The sequence below is a fragment of the Lissotriton vulgaris genome, chromosome 2_1, assembly GCF_964263255.1.
Source record: "Lissotriton vulgaris chromosome 2_1, aLisVul1.2, whole genome shotgun sequence".
In the NCBI taxonomy this organism is placed as follows: domain Eukaryota; kingdom Metazoa; phylum Chordata; class Amphibia; order Caudata; family Salamandridae; genus Lissotriton; species Lissotriton vulgaris.
In genome coordinates this window covers 37,225,749-37,248,359 of record NC_141687.1, presented here as the reverse complement: position 1 = coordinate 37,248,359, position 22,611 = coordinate 37,225,749, and the positions used below count along the sequence as shown (strand labels likewise).

The 22,611-nt window shown below is 45.9% G+C and overlaps 1 protein-coding gene across 2 annotated transcripts; it reads left to right on the top strand.

The window, feature by feature from the left end:
* Positions 1-18,374: 18,374 nt before the first annotated feature.
* LOC147729520 (zinc finger MYM-type protein 1-like) lies at positions 18,375-21,881 on the top strand. Of its 2 annotated transcripts, XM_086954410.1 has the most exons (3): positions 18,375-18,622; positions 18,843-18,933; positions 19,279-21,881. In XM_086954410.1, exon 3 carries the CDS (start codon positions 19,618-19,620, stop codon positions 21,586-21,588), a length of 1,971 nt encoding a protein of 656 aa, XP_086810536.1. In that variant the 5' UTR covers positions 18,375-18,622; positions 18,843-18,933; positions 19,279-19,617; the 3' UTR covers positions 21,589-21,881. The 2 variants fall into 2 exon arrangements, with proteins under 2 accessions (XP_086810536.1, XP_086810537.1); XM_086954411.1 differs by lacking the exon at positions 18,375-18,622 and having other exon boundaries at positions 18,819-18,933.
* The last annotated feature ends 730 nt before the right edge of the window (positions 21,882-22,611 follow it).

Genomic DNA, 22,611 nt, shown 5'->3' with positions numbered 1-22,611 from the left:
AATAACACTTAGGCAATATCCTTAGAGAGGGGTGTAGGTGGTTGGCTGACTTGGAGCAAGGAAATAGATCAAGAGAAATTAGGGAAAACACCTTGATAAAGGGACAAATAGAAAAAGTGAGCATAACAAAAATTAAGAATGTGAAATAGCAGATGGGTATACAAAGGAAAGACAGAAAGAAAGACTGGAAGGAAAGAAACATCAAAGGAAATAAGGGAGAAAAGGAAGGATGGAAGGGTGAAAGGAACGATGAAAGAATTAATGAATGGAGTAGTGGAAGAATTAATATAGAGGGAATGTTGAAATGATGGCTGGGAGAGTGAAAGATCAATAGGTTAAAGGGTGAATTGAGTGAGGGGTGAAGAGTAGATTGGGAAGAGTGAAGGATGAATAGTTTAAATAATGTGTAGATTGATCCATGGATATAATGATTTGTGGATGCATGAAAGAATGGCTATAAGTATGTATATATGAAATGACTACAGTCTTCCGATCGTATCCACCTGTCAGGGTTGGTGCACAGCAGTGGGAGCAAGTCCCACTATAAAAATGCAAACAGCCCTGCGTCGTGATCACACACAGAGGAAAACCCGCTTTCTGAGATATATTTGCCATAGTAGTTTATTCAAAAGACTGACGTGTTTCTACCGGAATGGTCTTTGTGGTGTTATTTCTGTTATCTATATGTGTTGATCGTCTTCATTGCTTAATGTTGCTCGGAAGAAAGTGTCACTCATAGTATTTGAAATGTCACTCATACTTACACTGAAATTATGAAAATGTCACACATAGCAATCTAAAACCTTGGCAGCTGTGCCCCCAGCAGCCCCCGGTTTCCAGCCTCCAGGAACCCCATGAGCTCTGTAGCTCATACAAACAGCACTACACTCTCTCGCCGGCGTTGGTTGTACCAGTGAGTTGCCTCATAACAGTCCTACCTCATAAATTAAATGGTGCGTGCTGCATGCTGTGGGTGCAGGTGACCTGAGCTTCCAGGCCCAGAAACAAGGGTTATTGAAGGCAACTGCCTCGAGGCCAGAGACCATTTGCATATTTACATACCTTTGTAAACTGGTTACAGAGGCTTAGGTTTTTTTCTGGTTCCAGTACTCCCTGGGCCCCCACTCTGCCTATTCCTTGCATTTGAATTGTACATTTACTGCTGTATTGTGAGAATGCATTTCATGAAAAGGAATATAAAGTAGGGTTGCCAAAACAAAAATGCTAGCCATTTGTTTAAAGAGCCTGGAAAGACCTCGTCTTGGCACTAAATAGGGTTATAAATAAAAAAGTATGTGTTCATTTGTAATGTAACTTTTCTGTCTTTGTTCCCTTTAATTATCATGGATCTCATCATTGAAGCAGCCCTAGAACACAATGAAAGTGCTTTCAATTTATATTTGCTGTTCGAAGGATGCACAGATAAGTGCTGATTATAAGGCTTTAGGTGACTGCTTATTTTTGTCAGTGGGGCAAAGTGGTAGGTGGTGGGCGGGGCCGCTGGGGGGCCCCCTCATTGTGCTTTGCAGGGGGGCCCCCTCAAGTTTCGTTACGCCACTGCTATTTGCGTTGCGGGATGAGATGTTTCGGCTACGGGAGGAAGCACGGAAAAGGAAAGCTGGCGAGGAGAGAATGAATCCGAATGGCGACGGAAAGCAATCATCCATCTTTTATTCAGATAAGATCGATGCAGAGCATGTTAAACTGATGCGGGAAGCAGCACCTTTGTAAATTCCTCTTAAAGGAGCGGGTACTAGTTCGGATAGAGGGTCTCCTGATGCTCAAGGGTATTTCATCTATAGCTGGGTTTATACTCCTTGGAATAGAGCAGATGTTATGGCATTAAAAGCTGCATTACCTAATCCCCGAAAGAATCCTGCGGCCTTTTACGAGGAAGTTGAGGGGGCTCTAAATTCCTGTACTATAACCCTGGCTGATATTGATTTATTTTTCTGGCTTATATTACCCCCGGATATGTGGAGAATCTGTGCGGAAAGTGGATGATCTCCAAACTTTTAAAGTGAGATGGGCGGATCTTGAGGATGAGGAAAGAGAAAGGAAACCTGCACAGAAACCGCCCCAGTCGATTTTAGATCTTCCTGCTGCCATTTTGACTAAATTAAAAACGCTTATCCCCCCTAAAAAGATTGATTGGACTATGTTAGCGTCATGTAAACAGAAGGTAGATGAATCAGTTTCAGATTTCTTTACACGATTTGAGGAAACTTTCCATGATTTCAGCGGCCAATCGCTTACGGACGACGCCGGTCGACATCTTTTTGTTGATAAATATGTTTCGAATCTATTACCAGGAGTAGCAACTCGATTGAAAGCGAGTGAAAGCTCTTGGACGACTTCATCGCCAGCATCCCTCCTGACGATGGCTCAGTATTATGAGCGTCAGGAATTAGAAGGGAAGGGTAGTGAGGAGAAGAAATCTAAAGATTTAAAAATGAAGGTTATGTTAGCGCAATTGTATAGACCGCCACGTAGAGGTAATGAAAGGGGCGGTCGGAATTTCCCGGGTTTTTCTTCGGGCCGTACTGATCTGGCCCGGGACCAATGTGCGTATTGTAGGCAGAGAGGCCATTGGGCGAATGAGTGTCCATTGTTGCGCGCACAGCGGCAAGAGCGTGGGCAGGGACCGATGAGGGGTAGAGGAGGTTCTTCAGGCCCTAGGGGCAACACGAATGATCGAGCTAGGTTTGACTCGAGTATGCGACCGCAAGGTGGGTCCCATGTCTTTGATCGACTAAATCAATATCAAATGTCTGAGTGTGCACCTCCTGAACGGCATGATTCACAGTATGCATAGGATTGCATAGGATGGGGTAAGGAATCAGTCAAAGTGCCAGTAGATCAGAGGGGTCCTTATATTGCAGCACATGTTTTGGGTTCTACTGATCGGTTCCTGGTTGACATAGGAGCTACTCGTAGCGCTTTGTCTAAAGAATTGGCTCCGAGGGCTCCCCTGTCTGGCTTAACAATAACTTCTATAGGGTTCGATGGAACGCCTTCTCTTAGCCCACTATCCCAACCTCTTGCACTTCATGTAGATAAGTTTGCTGCACCATGTCCATTTTTGCTCTCCCCAAACACGCCTGATAACATTGTGGGCCTGGATATGCTCAATCATTTCCGGGCTACGATACGATGCTCCCCTGAAGGAGTACGTGTCATCTTGAATGACAACTATCCGACAATGGAGAGGGTGTATACGATTAAAGAAGATGCTACACTGGCCTCTTTACCTCATACTCTATGGGCTACTTCAGACACTGATGTGGGACAGATGATTATCCCCCTGGTACACATTAGTGTAAAGGAGGGAGCTGTGTTGCCACGCCTACCTCAGTATCGAATTTCACAGGTGGGGGAGGAGGCGCTAATACAGATAGTGCAGGATCTGATTAAAGTAGGGGTTGTTGAAGAAGTACCATTCAATGTGTGTAATAGTCCTATATTACCGATTTTGAAGAAAGACACTGACACTAGGATCTATCGATTTATTATCGATTTGAGGGAGGTTAATAAGATAGTGATACCTCAATACCCAGTGGTATCTGACATTACGTCACTTCTTACTCTGGTCCCGCCAACTGCAACAACGTTCTCTGTTATAGACTTGAAGAACGCTTTCTTTTCGATCCCTATTCATCCTGACAGCCGATATCTTTTCGGATTCACTTTGAATAATAGATCGTACAGATTTTGTAGAGTTCCTCAAGGCTATACTGAGAGTCCCAGCATTTATAGTCAAGCGTTGAAAAGACAATTGGGTTCTTTCATTCTACCTGAAGGTGTGGCGCTTATACAATATGTCGACGATATCTTGTTGGCAGCCGACACCCCCGAACAATGCGAGGAGTGTACATTGTCTTTACTTACCTTTTTGGCATCACACAATCACAAAGTATCAAAAAAGAAATTGCAATATTGTAGACCAAAGGTAACCTACTTAGGTCACCTTTTGTCTAAGGAGGGGCGTGCACTTACACCAGATCGCATTCAAGCCATTTTAGATACACCAGCACCCTCCACGCAGAAAGATGTTCGAGCCTTCCTGGGTCACACCTTGTTAGACCTGGCACCTTGGCGTGAGTCTCCCTTCCACTTTTTGCTGATGTGCCTCCGATGTTTTGCTGGTTTTCCGATACTCAGGGCACTGCGCCACGGCTGATCCGTGCCGCAGTGCAAGTGCTCCCTACTGTAAACTGTATATACGATTGGTATCCATGATTGATGCATTGGATCTACTGTCAGTCCTTAGTAAAGCGCACTAGAGAGTGCCGGGGCTTGTAGATGCCAATACTGCTGGTGGGCCTGCAGCGCTGGTTGCGCCACCCACTGAAGCAGCCGTAAAGATGTGTCTGGGAACTGCGACCGCAGAACCCGCGTGCAGTCCTGTACTGTCACGCCAGCTGGGCAAGTGCACCCACTTGCCAGCCTCGACCCTTCCCTTGACTACATATTAGTCACCCCTATGGTAGGCCTGCGGGCAGGGTGCATTGTAGGTGTAAGGTAGGACAGGCCCTGATGTGTGTGGCATGTCCTAGTAGTGACTTACAACCGAGACCGTATTTCACTATTGAAGGCTACCTGCTCCATTAGGCCAGACTGAGCTGCTGGAATTATTACACCATATAATTCCCGCAGGCTCAAGGAGCATGGTAGCGAGTCATGTTTAGTATGCCTGAACTCAGGATGATAAAATATTTCTTGTAGTCAAGTTTATTTTAGTATCCTGGGTTTGCAAATGCTACTTTTAGAAAGTTAGCACTTGCTTGCTTAACCATTTCAGCCCGCCTCTGCTGGTATGTGTATCTGACTGTCTGGGATGTGTGAGTGACAGGGCTGGAGGGATGACAGGTGGTGAATGTGCAGATTACACCTTAGTGGGAGGTAGGAGTGCCTCTTGACTCGAACTGTAGCTGTGCTCGGCCACCACAATGCTGGCTCCACCCTCCTGGGGAGCGGCGGATGACTCTGCCGGCACCTGGCCCAGGAAGGGCGAAGCCCCCATCAACAAGGTACTCTGGCCGCCCCTGTCCGCACAATGCTGGCTCCACCCCCTGTGGGGCGTCTGATGCGCCTGCCCCTCACACTGAAAGCAGAAGCCGGAGTACACCCGCCAGGGTACTCAAGGACTGAGAGTGGCTATGCAAAGGCCCCCCTGGCCTGCGAGAACAAAAGAAATGGCCTATAAAAGAAGGAGCCCTGCTCCTTGAAAATTAGATCCGGTTTGGGCCACAGAAGGACTCTGCCCTACGAGAAGGACCGTGAGAAACAAGGAAGGGTGCTGACTCTTGCCTGTGTCTGGTGCCTTGCTGCTGAAGGAGAGAAAGAAGAAAAGACTACGAGAAGACTTTTGCTTTACTTTGTGCCAAACTCTGCTAAAGAGATCTCCAAGGGCTTGCTGTGAACTTGCCCCCTGACCAGCGTCCCAGGACCAGTGGACGCTACCCCCTTGGAAGAAAGCGACTGCGGGTGCTGACCATCGCCGCAGTACCGACGGAGGAATCTCCTCCAAGGCAACGACATCCACCTGACCACCGTGACCGGGGCCCAAAGCAACAGCAAAAGCAAAGTGAGGACCAGCCGCCGCTGGCCCGAACACCGTGACCGCAACTGCACCGGGAGCCCGAGAGCAAAGCGAAGGAGGACCCGTCCGGTCCGAGCTCTCGAGGTGACTGCATAACGAGCAGCCACTCAACTGCAAAGACGGACAGTTGCCCTGTGAGAATCCGCAAGGTCGGTAGTCTGTCCGACAGTCCAGCTGTGAGCCCACAGCTGCACCGGCACTTGGCTGGGTACGTCCTGCACTTGGGGACCGTACTGCCACTTGCCACCGCCGCACAGCCGCCGCCGCCAGGGTCGGAGCGGACGACGAGGAGAGGACCCTGCCGCCACAGAACACCGCTGCCCCGGATGACCAGTGACCTGCTCGGCTGAAGAGCCGCAACGATCAGCGACCCCGGGAAGGCAACGCGACGTGGGACAGATCCCCTGGAAGCCGCCAGCTCCACAAGAACTTTGGTTAACACCGGCCTACGGGCCCAAAGAGAACTGCTATAAGAACTGTGGTAACCTGAACTGAGTAACTTGCAACCGCTATCATAAAGTACGTTGACTGTATTCACAAGCCTGCTTAAAATCTATATAAAGATATATATTTTTACAGAATACAGTCTGGTCTCGTTGTGTGGTGGGTTGGTTGTAAAGGTGTACTATTGCAAGTGTTTAACCTATATGCCCCAAAGATTAGCCTGCGACTGCTTAAGCCACACTACCTAGAGGGTAAGCAGAGGTTGTCTGGAAGGTAACCCTCAGCCCTGACGAGGAAGAGGAGAGCCCCTGCTTGTCGCTAGTGTTGCACTGCGCCAACTAGAGACTCCCCCTTCCTACACACCTCCTTTTGTGGACAGTGGATATTAGGGTTTTCATACATAGTTAAACCACTGTTAGCACTTTTGACAAAGGATACTCCAGTTCCCCTTCCATGGACAGATGAATGTGAGAATGCTTTCCAACAATTACGACAGGCTCTTTGCTCAGCACCAGTGTTAGGCACTCCTGATTACACGAAGCCCTTTACATTGTATGTACACGAGAGAGATGAATGCGCATTATCAGTGTTAGTGCAGATGCACGGTGACAAACAGCGCCCTTGTGCATACTTCTCGGCGATGCTTGATCCTGTTGCTCAAGCATTGCCTGGTTGTATTCGCTCAGTTGCAGCAACAGCTGTGTCAATACACCAGAGTGAAGGGATTGTGTTATCTCATAAGCTGTTGGTGTTGGCCCCCCATGCTGTTGATTCCCTTTTGAATCAAACAAAGACGCAGCATTTAACTAGTGCTCGTCTGACAGGGTATGAGCTAACGCTGTTGGCCCCTCATATTACATTGAAGAGATGTGCAACACTGAATCCAGCCACGTTGTTGCCCTTTCCAGTGACTCAGCCTGAGGCGCAAGAGACACATGACTGTGTCTTTGTGACTGAGGAACAGACAAAGGGTCGTATTGATTTGCAAGATACGCCCTTTACAGATGTGGATGGAGAGCTGTGGGTGGATGGGTCTTGTTTAAAGTTACCAGATGGGACTACCTCAGCAGCATATGCAATTACTACGCTACACACAATAGTGGAGACAGCACGCATACCGCAGAAATCAGCACAAGCAGCAGAACTGATAGCGTTGACACAAGCATGTGAGCTTAGTGCAGGGTTATGTGTGAATGTCTATACGGACAGCCGCTATGCTTTCGGAGTAGCGCATGATTTTGGCCTGCTCTGGAAGGAAAGGGGTTTTCTGATATCACATGGAGCACAGATCATGTATGGAGAATTAGTACATAATCTCTTGACTGCGTTGACCTATCCAAAGAAGATAGCTATAGTGAAATGTAGCGCACACAAGAAAGTGACAGATAAAGTGGGACAAGGAAATGCTTTCGTAGATCGAGTAGCACGCGAACTGCGATGCAGCCTGGTTCCACTCCAATGTATGTCGTGAAGTCACAAGCGGAGCGGTGGCATGATGCTACGGAAGAGGTGCTAGATATACAAAATACCGCTTACGATAAAGAATGAGAGCAATGGGCCAGGGATGGAGAATTAGATGATGAAGATTTTTGGAGGAATAAGCAGATTGATAGGTGGAAGTTACCTACGGCTTTTGTACAACCTATGGTTCAGATGGCACATGGGCTAGCACATGTTGGAGTTTCGGCAATTGTGAAATTGCTTACACAAGTTTGGGAGCATCCAGAGATTGCTAGCACGGCAAAGAGAATAGTACAGACCTGCATGATTTGTCTTAAGTATAATCCAGGAAAAGGAACAGGGACTCCAGCAGGAGGATTTGCAACACCTACTGCACCTTTTGAAGTATTGCAAATGGATTATATTCAGCTGGAACGCTGTAATAATCTGAAATATGTCTTGGTTGTGGTTTGTGCATTCAGCAAATGGATTGAAGCATACCCTACGAAGGACAATACTGCAATGACTACGGCAAAGGTGTTATTGAAGGAATTCTTTCCTCGATACGGTGTTTGCAGATTGTTGTGGAGTGACAACGGGCCCCATTTTGTGGCGGACGTTGTTAAGTATGTTCTGAAAGGATTAGGCATCACGCAGAAGTTTCACGCAGTGTTCCACCCACAATCAGCAGCATTGGCGGAGAAATATAATGGCATGTTGAAGCTCAAATTGCGAAAATACAGGCTTCTACTTCTTTGACTTGGCCAGATGCTTTGCCTTTGGCATTATTGTCTATCAGATCAGTACCGCATTCTCGGACGGGCCTAACGCCCAATGAGATCATTTTTGGGCGCCCCATGAACATATGGGGGGTGCCCAAACCGAGCTCAGTGTATGATGTACCTAGTGTTTTAATGAATGACTATTTGGCACAATTAACTGATAGCTTGGTTTCCATTCATCAACAGGTTCGAGAAGCACTCCCTGACCGGTCCACAGGACAAGGCCATAATCTCCGGCCTGGCGACTTCGTCCTTGTGAAGTCCTTCGAGAGGTCGATCAGTCTGGAGCTGAGGTGGTGTGGTCCAGAGCAGGACCTCCTCGTGACAAGAACAGCGGTCCAAGTCACCAACCGGAAAAATTGGATCCATTCCATTCATTGCCGGAAAGTGCGACCTGACCTGGTGGAGCCTGCTGTATTGACCGACCATCGAGAAATCCTGACTGCGGAAAGAGGCCGTGCTGTGGTACTTGATGAATCTGAGGAGTTCTTCCCGGACCCGACAATCCCTGGATCAAGAAGATATAATCTGCGACCAAGAAAAGAATCTGCAATTGTGGGAGAAGTTGTCAGAACGGTCCCTAGGTCAGTGAAACGGAGAGCCGATGAGGCAAGGGGGGGGGGGATCAGCCAGGCATTAGTGTAGTGACACCCGTCTTGGCCCACTGGTGAAGAAAACAATGGCTACCTAGGGGTAAGAGTTCTGACAACCCTTTAGTTTCAGGAAGATACTGTGTACATTTGTTCGAATGGATAAGAAGAAGATTTTTGGTTCTGTAAGTTTCATTACCGTTGTAGCAGTTGTTGCTACAGTCACGTGGTTTGTAGAGGATAAAGCTCCTGCCCGTGAGCTATATGTTGTTTCCACTCCAGTCCCAGATGAGCATTTTTTCTATACCCTTCCATATAAAGAGTTGAAACATCGACAATCGTATTTGAATAACACTATCATTCAAATGTTGCATCACACCCACGTTGCTACGAATGCCACAAACTTTTGGATATGTGGGATGATGCCGGCACATCAAAAGAAAGGGGGAACACCGTTCATACCTCTCCCTTTCTCTCATAATGGCTCTTGTAGAGCATGGTATACTTTGCTTTTTGCTACGAGAAAACCCACAGTGGGTAGACTGCTTTTCAGATTAAATAAAGAATGCCATCAAGATAAGGAAGGCTATCCACAAGCCAACGGAACTATATGGGAGTGGGAAGAATATCGACCGGACAATGATTCAACGCCTTATATTTTCACGAACACTAGAGACACTGTTGGAAAAGAGAAGTTTGTGATTTCAGTGGCCCAAGCACAAGCAGATTTATGTTTACAGAGTGTAGGCCATATTCCTGTAGGTGTTAGTGATTGTATTGTTGTATTGAATATTGATGGCCTGAAGAATAGCACATTCTTAGCCTCTCATAATACTTACTTTGTATGTGGAAACAACGGCTATTATCGATTACCAGCTGGATGGTCTGAAGTATGTTATGTTTCATTTTTATTGCCACCTGTATTCCTGGCACCTGCATCATATCATAAAGATTTAAAATTATTGAACAATGTGACTGTACATAGATATAAGTGAACTTTGTCTGTAGATGACGTTGACCAAACCGATACTAGCCTGCAGCAGTATATAGATTTCAATTTAGGATTATTTTTCTTTGTGGGAGCTGCTCTGAATAGTAGAAAAATACGCCGATTAACGAGAGTAGTGGAAGCTGTTACTAATCAAACTGCTGCAGCCCTTGGAAATCTTACTGAAGAACTGCAAATTACTAGGATTGTTGCATTACAGAACCGAATGGTTCTAGATGTAATGTTAGCAGACAGAGGTGGGGCTTGTAGAATCATCGGAAGTAGTTGTTGTGTCTATATCCCTGACCATACTCCTTCTGTGTACAAATCTATTAACAAATTACATAAAATCTCAGCTGATATACATGTTGAAAATCGGTCCTGGGCATTCTCGGGTTGGTTCTGGACTTTGATCTCCATGTGGGGTTGGAAGGTTCTCACTGGACTATGTATAATTGTTGCCATATTATTCACGTGTTGTGTTTGTATTCAATGTAGTCCAATGATATGTTCTTTGTGCGTTTCATTTTGTGTGCCTAATAAACAAGCTGTTGCGGAGGCTGCCCATAAGAAAACTATAACTAGAGAGATAGCCGAAATGATGAGCATCAATATAAACGATGAGTATTTAGATTATCCAAGAAAACCTAATGTCTTCAGCAAATGCTGAAAGGGTTGTCTGTTGTAAATAAAACAGCGATACTGTTAAGCATTTACTGAAGACATGCTATTGTGTCTTTCTGTGTGTTTCCCGTCCGTAACTAGAATACGGCCAGACTCCATTTTGTTTTATGGCGTCCATCTTGTGCGCTATACATTGCCATGTGCTCACCACGAGGCGAGTCCTACCTCACTGATTATCACCCCTGGAGTTTGCCCAGCAACAGGCTATAAATAGTTCCTTGTGCGTCTAGCGCATGCTCAGTAGGAATCACATCTGTCTCTGATTAGCGTAGATTGGAATGTGTATTTCGGCGGGTCTCAAGAACCGTTAACTCCACCCATATATCGATCATGTTCAAGAAATGTCCATATATGGTTGTAAATCATGTTTTGAGCTGTAACCACCTACTTATGAACCCCTTTCTTGTGTATAAAAGGGGACCGCATGTCTCAGTTCTTTGTGCTACCTTGTACAATACTGTAGAGTGTTGTGTGGGCTGTAGTACCACCTTTAAAGGTTTATTAAACTATGTCTTTGTATTTCCAGTTTCCGTGCCAATTTCTTTGTGTAGTCTGAGGACTCGGTGCACAGAAGGGCGAACCCTTTGCATTCGCAGGCCTGGCTGAGGCCTGTACTCATCAGCGGGAGTCCTTGTGCTCTCATGGGTCAGAGACAAAGGCTGCTTTGGGGTTGAGGTGCTTCACACCTACCCCCAAGCAGGAACAGCATTCAGGGCAGTGAGCCTCAAAGGCTTTCTGCCCTTTGATAAGCTAGCCAGGGCCTCTCCAGCTAGTGGAGTTGCCCGCCCCCTTGACAAAGTCCCACTTTTGGAGGCTAAGGGTGTAGTCACCCTAGTTGCAAGTCTCCCATTGGCTACCAACTGGTTGTACCTAAAATGCCCCTAAATTCAGTACTTAGGGGCACCAATGAATCTTGAGCCTCAGATTTGACGGACCAAAGAAGAAGAGGGAAGAAGACCACTGCCAGACCAGGAACTGAACCGCTACAGACAGAACTTGGCGAGAAACCCTGACCTGTAATTGGTACGACAACTAGACCTGATGTCCTTCCCAAAACCCTGCAAGGCCTCCAAGAAGCCCCAGAGATCCTGCAGCCTTCACCAAATCACCAAGAACCTCCCTTTGGGCTAGAGACTCTAGTCCCCGGCATCTGCCAGTACAACAACAGCAGCAGTTGAGGACTGACACTTGTGTTGACGTGGCTTACTACTGCACAAGAACCCCAAGACCTCTATGGTAGAAGATCGACACTTGTGTCACCGTGACTCTGCCCTGCAAGAAGAAAGCACAGCAGCGGGTGGCCTCTATGACCTAGAGGGATCCTCTCTGCCCAAAGCCTGTTCCCTCCTGCAAGTGGCGCTGTCAGCCTCTTCCTGCCCTACCTGCCCAACCCTGGCCTCTCTGTGATGGTCTTCCATCGGCAGAACTGCTCCAACTCCTGTGGATCACCAGCCCCACGACTGTGACTGCTGGGTTGGCGGTGCCTCCTTTTGATCAACAGTGACTCGCTGATGACAACAGCAATGGTAACGGTGTGGGTGGTCTACTGAATCCCATTCAACTCCATTGCTCTCCGCTGTTCGCGGTGGTAAATATCATTGTTGGCAGTGCTTTAAATGGCCCGGTACTGTCTGGTACCGAGTACCTGCACTTTTTTACATTGAGCGGGAGTACCTGCTCTTCTCAAGAAAAACATAATATTTTTAATTGGAGAGTGCCGGCACTTCTCAGAAACAAGCAGGTACTCTGTTACAGAGTACATGCACTTCTATTTTTCCATTTCAACCAGTGATTGCCGGTATCGACTGCTGCGGCGTAGATACTGAATCCCGTACCTCTTCGGGTGCCCTCAGTCTCCATTGACTAACATTGAGATCAGTGAATTCTGCACCCTGTTGCTGGTGATACAGTACCTTCTTTAACCCTTTTGATGCTCATGACGAGCTCAGCTTGTCATGAGGCACGGTTGAGCTGTGCTCATGACGAGCTGAGCTCGTCACGAACAATGGTAAATCTGGGAACCCATCACAGGAGAAAAATATTGCTATCAGCCAAGGTGTTAAACTGAACATTGCCCAGTGTCGGTTTAAACCCCCGAAGACTGAGAAAGTAAGTTGTGTACTTACCTGCTAATGCATAACCCTGTTTTCCTTCTTAGGATTGCATTGCATTCCATCTATTGTATACAACTCTCTATCTTTTTAAAGTATCCAGTGTTACTGCTTCTGACTGGCAATACAAACATATCTCCAAGACTGTAAAAAACGTCCACTGCCTTGCAAAACTATTCCTACTGCATTTTTACAAGTATCACTACTTTGAAAACTGTTACTTACCTGCAACTGAGTGTTTCTTGGTTCTCGAAATAAAATAACCAAATAATAACTTTTCATACAGAACGATTGGCCGGGATTGAGTCTTTGAGTGAGTGCCATCATTCCTTGCCTGAGTGTGTACAATAAATGCTCAGCACTGCCTTCTGATACCACTAGTAGAGCTTTTAGTATTATGTACTTGCACCTCTGTGCGCCTCTGGGGATCCCCTGGGCTCTGTGCACACTGTACCTTACTTTGGTATAGAGTATACAGAGCCAGCTTCCTGCAGCCATCCTCAAAAATGAGTGTGTGTACCTGCAACCACTGGCTCAAATTAAGCCACATTTGAGGCCCCGGGACAGCTGGATGCTTTGATTGGGTATAGTTATTGATCTCACAGGCTTGCCTTCCTTGGTCGGCTGCCAGGGGAGTCCATGGTACCTTGAGCCAGGCCTGGCTGAAAGCACTTTCTTAATCCGACCCGGAACAGGATCAACCTGCTCTAGTGTGCACTGTACCTAATGACCTAAATGTTCACAAAATTTCACACATAGATCATTTTCAAATCAAATGATCTATGTGTGAAATTTTGTGAACATTTAGTTCATTAGGTACAGTGCACACTAGAGCAGGTTGATCCTGTTCCGGGTCGGATTAGGTACATACATGTGGAGCCAACACATGTTTTAGTGTAGCACCCTTGTCTAAATAGGTTTAATATGTAGAAAGCATTAAGTTTAAAAAAAAGAGTGCGCCTCTCACCCCCCTGTGGGTATACTTGTTATATGAAAGCACTTTCTTTCCATGCTGGGCTTTTAAGCCTCTGCTCGCAATGTTAGAAGCAAAACTGGTAGTCTCAGACTGCATCTGGCTGGAAGGCCAGGCCCTGCTGATGGCTGTCCTCGGCCATGGATTCAACCCAGATCTGTGACTGGGGTGATCGTGTCTGAAAAGTTTCAGCGCTCCGTCCACCATCTCCATGGGCGTAGGAACTGTGGGAGACGCGGGGGACATATCCCCCCCAGATTTTGGAGTGGGGGGGACACAGGGGACAAGAGTGGGGAGGACGAGGGGTCAAACAAATTTCCCCTCTACCTCCTGAGAGGGAGATTGGCAGGCCATTAGCGTGCGAAGTGCGAGAGGTGCTGTGTGTCCTAATGGCCCTGCATTTGACCTGGCGCCTCTTTAGTTACCTGTCTGTGAGCCGCCAATGATCCGATAGTCACAGCATAAGGTGACGTCAGAGGCCACTCGCCCCCCTGCCTCTGCCTCTGCCCTTTTGAAGTCTCTGTGTGGCGCAGCACCCCTGAGGCTCCAGGAATTATTTAGTTCTCACCTCAGCTGCCTGTAGCCAGTGTAGCCAGTGCTCTTGTTGATTTGCTGGCTGACCTGACCTCGTCGTCGGACTTCTCTGTTGCCGGCTTGAAGACAGAAGGGCTGCAGGCAGCAGCACGCTCTGACGCTTGGTTAACTTGTAAGTAGGGGCAAGAGCTGTTACACTGCATTGCCAGGGGCGCCTGGTGGCATTTGAAAGTGGTGGGGGTGTGTGGTTTACAAGTTGTGACTAAGTAGAGTCTGGAGTGCAGCTTGAGCCTCGGCTCAGCAGCCTCGCCCTCACCTCTGCTGCCAGTGCTGCTTTTTAATTTTTGTATTTATAGTACGTGAAAGCCCTCTCCTCGTCACATTTTGTTTAAATTGTGCCCACGTATGTTCTGTCTTAATTCCGCACTTTGAATAACTCCCGATAACAAAGGGCCCTTTCACGCCGTGTTTCTGTAATTATAGATTGGAATTGTGTAAATGTCACCGCGGACTAGTGTTTGCAGGCCTGTCTCTAAATTCGGCTATTCACGGGCATTGTGGCTCAATATTCTTGCTTAAATGTGATACTTTTCTAATTATCTGAATGAGGCTTACAAAGTAGATTTAGTTTTATGAGCGCGGACGTGAGAAATCTCATAAGGACTGGGAATTAATCAGACGGCCGCTTACAAGACTATCAAGGGGCGAATGAAATATCTGCGAGGTAGGAAGATGGGAAAAGATTTTGGAGATTGTTGTGCGAAAATGGACATTCGTGTGTTTCTAACACACAGGCTGGGGTTGCTAGCGCTATCTTCTGTTCTGTCATTCTTGTCACTGTCCATTTGTGAGAAGCGTCCCGCACCGTTGTTCTTGGCATGCAGTCAGTGCAGTGAGTGTATACATCGCAGCCCCAGGTCACCTCACACAGCCGCAGCTCCGCACACACCTTTGGTTCTCTGGGCACACCAGGTGCAGGTCTCTTCTCGGGCGCGGCGCAGCCCAGCCGCAGATTGGACACTTATATAATGCTCTGTGTTGACGTGCTGTAGTGTTCTTTAACCCCTTCCATGCTCATGACTAGCTGAGCTCGTCATGAGGCACCGTGGAGCTGTGCTGATGACGAGCTGAGCTCGTCATGAACAATGGGGAATCTCAAGTAACAGAACAGGAGGGAAAAATGCACAGCAGCGATGTGGTTAAGAACTCTGAGGAAGCCTTTTGGAAATTTTCAAGACTTTCTTCCTTAAACTACTGTGATAGTTAAGACTGTCAAAGTTTTCAGTATAACTAGATTCGTACTGACACATCTGACATTAGGTCAACATTGTGTATTCAGATTTGTCAGTGTGTGAAATGATATGTGATCACCTTATGCCTACACTGTAATTTTCATTTAAAAGGCAGGGGCGGCTGGTGACATTTGAAAGTGGTGAGGCGTAAATACTGCACTGTGATGAGCGCGCGCAGCGAGCGAGGCCCAACCACCTATGGGGGATTCGGGGTTCTCCCACGAGAACATTTTGAAAAAAGAGTGGGCAAATGGTGCATTCTTAAGCACATTTGAGAAAGAAGTATCTTGGCCAATACATCTCTGGGAGTAGCCAGACAAGTCTCTTTGCACTTGCACAGATACATCTCTCTCCCTGCATTGGCATAGGCACAGTCACCCTGCACTCATAGACCCATTACTCACCCTTCCCTGACACATCACTAAGCCAACATTCACCCATCCACATCACTCACCCTGGACTCACACAGGCACACTGCTCAACCTGCACTCACACAGACATCACTCACCCTGGACTCCCACAGGCACACTGCTCACCCTGCGCTCACACAGACATCACCAACCCTGCACTGTCACAGACATCACTCACCCTGGACTCACACAGACATCACCAACCCTGCACTGTCACAGACATCACTCACCCTGGACTCACATGACATCACTCACACAGGCACACTGCTGACCCTGCGCTCACACAGACATCACTCACCCTGGACTCACACAGGCACATTCTCACCCTGCACTCACACAGACATCACCAACCCTGCACTGTCACAGACATCACTCACCCTGGACTCACACAGGCACACTGCTCACCCTATACTCACACAGACATCACTCACCCAGGACTCACACAGGCACACTGCTCACCCCATACTCACACAGACATCACTCACCCTGGACTCACACAGGCACACTGCTCACCCTGCGCTTACACAGACATCACCAACCCTGCACTGTCACAGACATCACTCACCCTATACTCACACAGGCACACTGCTCACCCAATACTCACACAGACATTACTCACCCAGGACTCACACAGGCACACTGCTCAACCTGCACTCACACAGACATCACTCACCCTGGACTCACACAGACACACTGCTCACCCTGCGCTCACACAGACATCACCGACCCTGCACTGCCACAGACATCACTCACACAGGCACACTGCTGACCCTGCGCTCACACAGACATCACTCGTCAAGGACTCACACAGGCACACTGCTCACCCTATACTCACACAGACATCACTCACCCTGGACTCACACAGGCACACTGCTCACCCTGCACTCACTCAGACATCACTCACCCTTCAATGCACTGCACTCAATAGGTTTCATGTCTTTCAGTCTGTCTAGGCCCGACATTGCCTGGTGACAGACTCCAGTACATAACACCACGTCAGCTGGGGCCTCTGACCAGCTGGGGGTGCTCAGCACAGAACCAAGAATGCAAGCAGCCCCCCACAGACACTGGTGTTATTGTAGGCTGGTCGTCACTGCAACACCCTACACTGCAAAGGAAAGTGGGACTGTGCTGGTATTCAGCCACTTTTTCCTGTTCCTTGGTATCTGGCCTTTTTCTTGAGCTCATCCCTTTAGTCCCTTTGCCCACCCTTGCGTTGTATCCAAAAGCCTCAAAGGTGAAGCCCAGCCATGTGGGTTGGTGCTGCTATGAACTAAATGTATTGGCATGCAGCTTAGACAACAGTGAAACTTGCCATTCCGTACTTAATTGGTCTTATTTCACAGGTATGACATGACAGTGACATCGTCCGGGAAGAGGTGGGGGGCGAATTACTACTACTAAAACAGCAATGAAATCAGCTGACATGAAAAAATAGAATGATCCAGAAAACCAAAATCCTGTTGTGATTGGATATGTTCTGTGACACACATTACATGTGTTTTTATAATACATGTGAAAAACACATGACTTTAGTTTTGGTTAAAATTCTTAATTTAGAAAAACAATTAATAATTTAAGGAATAAGTTACTTCCAGTGGATTTTGACATTTTTACACATGTTAAGTCTCTGCAAAGATTTTGCCTCGTTAGTACCAGTGTAACATACAAATGCAGCAATGAGAAAGGTGACCAGTCAACCTTTGTAAAGGGCCCTCCACTTTGCAGTAACATAAGTCACATTTTATGAGTAATTTTTCCCGGTGAGCTACAAACCATTTTTTAGTTAAAATTGTCAGATTATTCAGCAGATGATGAATTAAGGGGCAAATATGGTTCAACTATAATTATGTGCAAAACTTTTGCAAACTAGGATATTTTGCTCTTCATATTTGAACTGCGGAAAAGAGAAAAGTACTGATGACAGAAACTGCTTGGCTCGGAGACAAATGCCGTGTGATTCCACTTTTAAGCGTATTTGGGACATTCAGTGATTGGAAACATATCCCACTTTGTGAATGTATTTTAATGTCAATAACTCATATTAAACCTTATATAAGCATGTGTGGCTATTGGTTGAATTAGATAGCGTAGTAGTTTGTAACTGGTCAGTGAAATGCCAAACAAGTACTAAAAATAGGGAAGTTATGCTCTTTCTGGCCACACCTCTGCAGGGGTCACACCTATCGTACAAACAATGAACATAGTATTTGCACAATTTTTTATTTGATTTTTAAGTCTGGGAACTGGCAATTTGGTACTCATTCCTTTACATATTTTGGGAGCAAGGGCAGGCTATGGCAGAGTACTGGTGCAATAAATGCTAGAGGTTCCATGCACCATGTTTGAGCCTTCGTGCATCTCACACACGCTCACACTCTCTTATAGTTCTGTGTTTCACAATTCTCTATTGCTCTCAAAACTATGTGGATTTTTACACCTGATGGTATCTTGGCTCAGGATACTGCTAGTGAAGATTTTGTCTCAAGTCCCTCAGTTTCATTTCTTTGTACTTGTCACCATTTAGCAACTGAGCAGGATCATCTTAGTACCGAATTTGAGTAGCCAGCACCTCTTCCAAGTCCACAGACTGAGCTCCGGCTCACCTGAACCATTGTCTGATGGTAAGTCTCCAGAGTCCCAGGGCAGAAGAAAACGCAGCACTATCAGCCGTCGGAATACAGTAGTCAGTCCGACCAGCAACTTACTGCCAGTGAGTGGATCAAGAAAATCGCAAAAGAGGGCTATGGCTGCCACTACTACTACTAATAAGTAAGTGCACTATAGTATTGTCTAGCGTAAAAAAAAGAATGATTTCTTGGCCAATCTGTTTGGATACTTTTTGTCAGATTGTGGTAAAGCACTCCCTTTCTAAGCATCACATTATTTGTGCATTTTTTCTTTCTATGCTATGTTCTGAACAATTCTGTAGTACAGTACTTGTATTACTCAGACCAAAAGCCTTACAATGTATTATAATTTTCCCCAACAGATTATTTTTGCTACAAGTACAACAATACTTCGCTTTTGAAAACCTGCTTAGCCACATTGCCTCTCATCTACAGCTAAAAGAGATTTTTCAGGTAGGTTCCTTTGCCACCATAAAACATATACTGCAGTGTCTTATGTATTGCTGAAACACTTCAGTCAGGTAAGATGCTGACTAGAATGCTCTTCTTGCTGTGGAAACCTAAAGGTGTTATAAAACAACTGTGAAGCCTTTGCACATGCATCATTTCCCCTCACTGTTGCACTACATTGGAAGAGGATCCTTGTACTGGAGGCAGGTTTTGCCCCTAACACTCCCTGTGTTGATTACATGGGAGAGTGCACACAAAAGATTGTTTGCAACTTTTAAACTGCAGGTAAATATTCTGTATGTCTCCAAATTGCAACTGCTACAAACGTATTTGTTCCTTTTTTCTTAGAATGGATATCCGGAAATTCTTTGCCAAGAAACAGCCCAGTGAAGTGAACCTATATTCAGACAACTCAGAAATTGACTCGATTCACAGTGATGATATGTCCGAACTGCAGCCTGCATTTCAATATGGAGTTGGGGCACAAATTTAGAAATATCAAGTAATTGCACACCACTCCCAGGAACATTTTGTGGAGTTGTCACTGCCTCAGACGAATCAAGCAACAGTTCTTATGCATCAACAACTAGTCTTCAGGATACAGAGGAAACACTTGTAAGCACAGTGGCACCAAACCAACCCCACGAGAACACATTGCCAGTTCAAATCATTGTAACACAGTCAGAAATGAAGAAAAAACGCATTCTACATTTTCAAGGAAGATGGTTCCAGGATTTTCCCTGGCTTCATTACAGCAGTAGAGTGGCAGGAGTACTATGCTTTCACTGTGCAAAGGCTAAGTCACTGAAATTGACTGAGCTTTCCAAGAACACAGAGGAGGCATTTTGCAGCACCGGTTACACCAACTGGAAGAAGGCAATAGAACGGTTCAAAAAGCACCAGACCAGTTATGCTCATTCATATGCTGCGAGTCAACTAGTACAGTATAGGGGAGGCCAGTCAATCAATCAACCGTTATCACAGCAAGCCCAACAACAACAGAAAGAAGCCTGGCTTTGCCTTAACAAAATCATTCACACCATAGCTCTTCTTGCAAAACAAGGCCTTGCACTACGAGGTCATGATGACAGCAATGGAAATTTCCGTCAATTTCTTAGTGCACGAGCAGAGGATGTACCTTCTTTGAAACAGTGGATTACTGCAAATCGAGCAGAATATCTCAGCCCAGACATTCAAAATGAAGTTCAATTATTGTCCCATGCAATTTTGCATCAAATCCGTAAAAATATTGGTGACAATCCATACGCAGTATTTTTTGATGGCACACAGGATATATCTGGTCAGGAACAAGAAAGCTTTTGTATTCGTTACATTGACCAAGATCTGTATCCTCATGAGGATTTTATTGGACTGCATCAGGCTGATAATACCACTGGTACTGCAATTGCTACAATTGTCAAAGATGTTTTATGCCGTCATGGTCTTTCTCTGTCAAAGTTGAGAGCACAAACATATGATGGTGCAGCAAATATGGCAGGGAAATACCATGGTGCACAAGCATTAATACGCCAAGAACAACCACTTGCTCTTTCTGTGCACTGTGGAGCACATTGTACAAATCTAACGATGCAGGCTGCAGCACATAAATGTTCCATAATGGAAGATGCACTACTTTATGTCCACGAACTTGGTAATCTGTTTGGGCAATCTATGACATGCCGTACAATATTCTCAGACCTCATCCAACACAGCGTAGAAGGCCCTGCAAATGTGTTAAAAATAAAGCCTCTGTGTCCAACACGCTGGACGGTCCGTGTAAAAGCTGTAAAAAAAGTCATGGATAGTTATGAACCTATTCTGGAAACCCTAGAACACTTATCAACATCCAGTGGCGATGTGTCTGCTCGTGCTCGTGGTATGCTGGCACTGTTTCAGAGAGGAACAACTGTCCTAGGTCTTCAGATTGCTCTCCAAGTACTGCAGCTTCTGGAATGTTTGAATATTGCCTTGCAAGGACGCCAGCAAACAATATCAGGGCTACTAGCTGCTGTTAATGTAACAAAAAATGCAATACTGAAGCTCCGTAGTGAAGAGTCGTTTGACAGTCTGCTTGATGCCAATAACCACATGATTGCTAAGTACCATCTTAATGCCATTGAAGTGCCACGACTGCGCCGAATCCCTAAACGGATAGATGGTGGAGCAGCAGAAACTTTTCATCCTGCAACCGTTAGGGACTACTATCGTCCTCAGTATTTTGAACTTTTAGATACTGTTTCTCTTCAGCTAACTCAGCGTTTTGACCAGGAAGGCATCCATACATATGAAAAACTTGAACAAGTGCTTTTAACAGGCAATGGCATTGACTCTCTTGATCAGTACAAAGAAACAGAACCTTTGCTGCTCTCTGCTCAATTGACCATGTTATTAAGTATGTTCAAGTACTCTTCAGTCCCAGAACTGGCAGACATTCTCAGAAAAATGCTTCCAGGAGAGAGAGCTTTCTTTTCACAGGTTGAAAAGCTATTACAGATTCTTTTAGTTATACCAGTATCATCTTGTGAGGCTGAGAGAAGTTTCAGTGGTCTCCGCCGATTGAAAAATTGGTTAAGATCAACTATGTCTCAAAAAAGACTGAATCATGTTGCCGTATGCAACATACATAAAGAGATGATGGACTCAGCTGACCAGCATTGAATAGCGAAAGAATTTGTCCTCTGCAATGAACGGCGCAAGAAATTATTTGGCTTTTCAAAACAAAGTTCATAATTTTAAAACAGATTCCTGCAGCAAGAAAAACAATTTCTAATTTGTCATATTGCATTTTGAAATGTAGGAATGTCGCTAAGAGCATTTAGTTTATTATTCCTTTTTTTGTCCCGCCTTTGTTTTCTTGGTGCATGAAGATGCAAGATTCATATACATATTTTTTTCCCATTTGGTCTTCATTGTGAATGTAAATAAAAATAAAGCATACTTGCAGACTGTGACTACTTGCCTGACTTTCTCAATATTTCTCTTCATAACTATGCGATTGTATACGTTTAATGTGCGTACGGTCTCGCACAATGGGCGATTTGTATAGGGTCACTGGAAAGTCCACAAGGTTGTCCCTGTCCCCCCCAGAAATTTAGTGTCTCCTACGCCCATGACCATCTCCGTGTGTTTGCTGTGTGCTCTGCCAGCCTCGCTTGGCGCTTCTGAATCACCCCGGTCTGCATGGCACCTGCCCGGGCTCCTTCCCAAGGTCTGGATTCCCTCCATTTTCTTTGGTTCCTGTAGCAGTTCGCAGCAAAAAGAATGATTTACGCCCTATTGTATCTTGCGATCTCCCGCCCTCTCACATAGTTTGAGGTCCTAATCCTATTCACGAAGACCCTCAAAAGCAGGATCAATTCAATTCAATTCAAAATAGCTTTATTCGATTTTTGCACAAGAAAATCATAAAAGCACAATTTAATTGTGGGGAACGGGGATGGGAGAATGAGAATCGTTACGAGTTGAAGCAGGTCTGTAACTCTTTTTATTCGGTTTAACAACACCGAGATAAGTTCAAGGTTGGAAAGTCCAGTCTCCTGGGAAACAAACAATACACGAGGGTCCTCTCCTTTGGGGAAGGGTCCGGGTCTTCGGTTCCAGTCTTGAGGAAGCGGGAGCTGACCACAGGGCTGGAGATCACTCGGAGAAAAGGAAAGAAAAACAGCCACGTTAGGGGCTGGG

What these genes read in the sequence shown, in the direction of transcription:
- LOC147729520 (XM_086954410.1), top strand. Translation starts at nt 19,618, where the DNA reads ATGAAGAAAAAACGCATTCTACATTTTCAAGGAAGATGGTTCCAGGAT.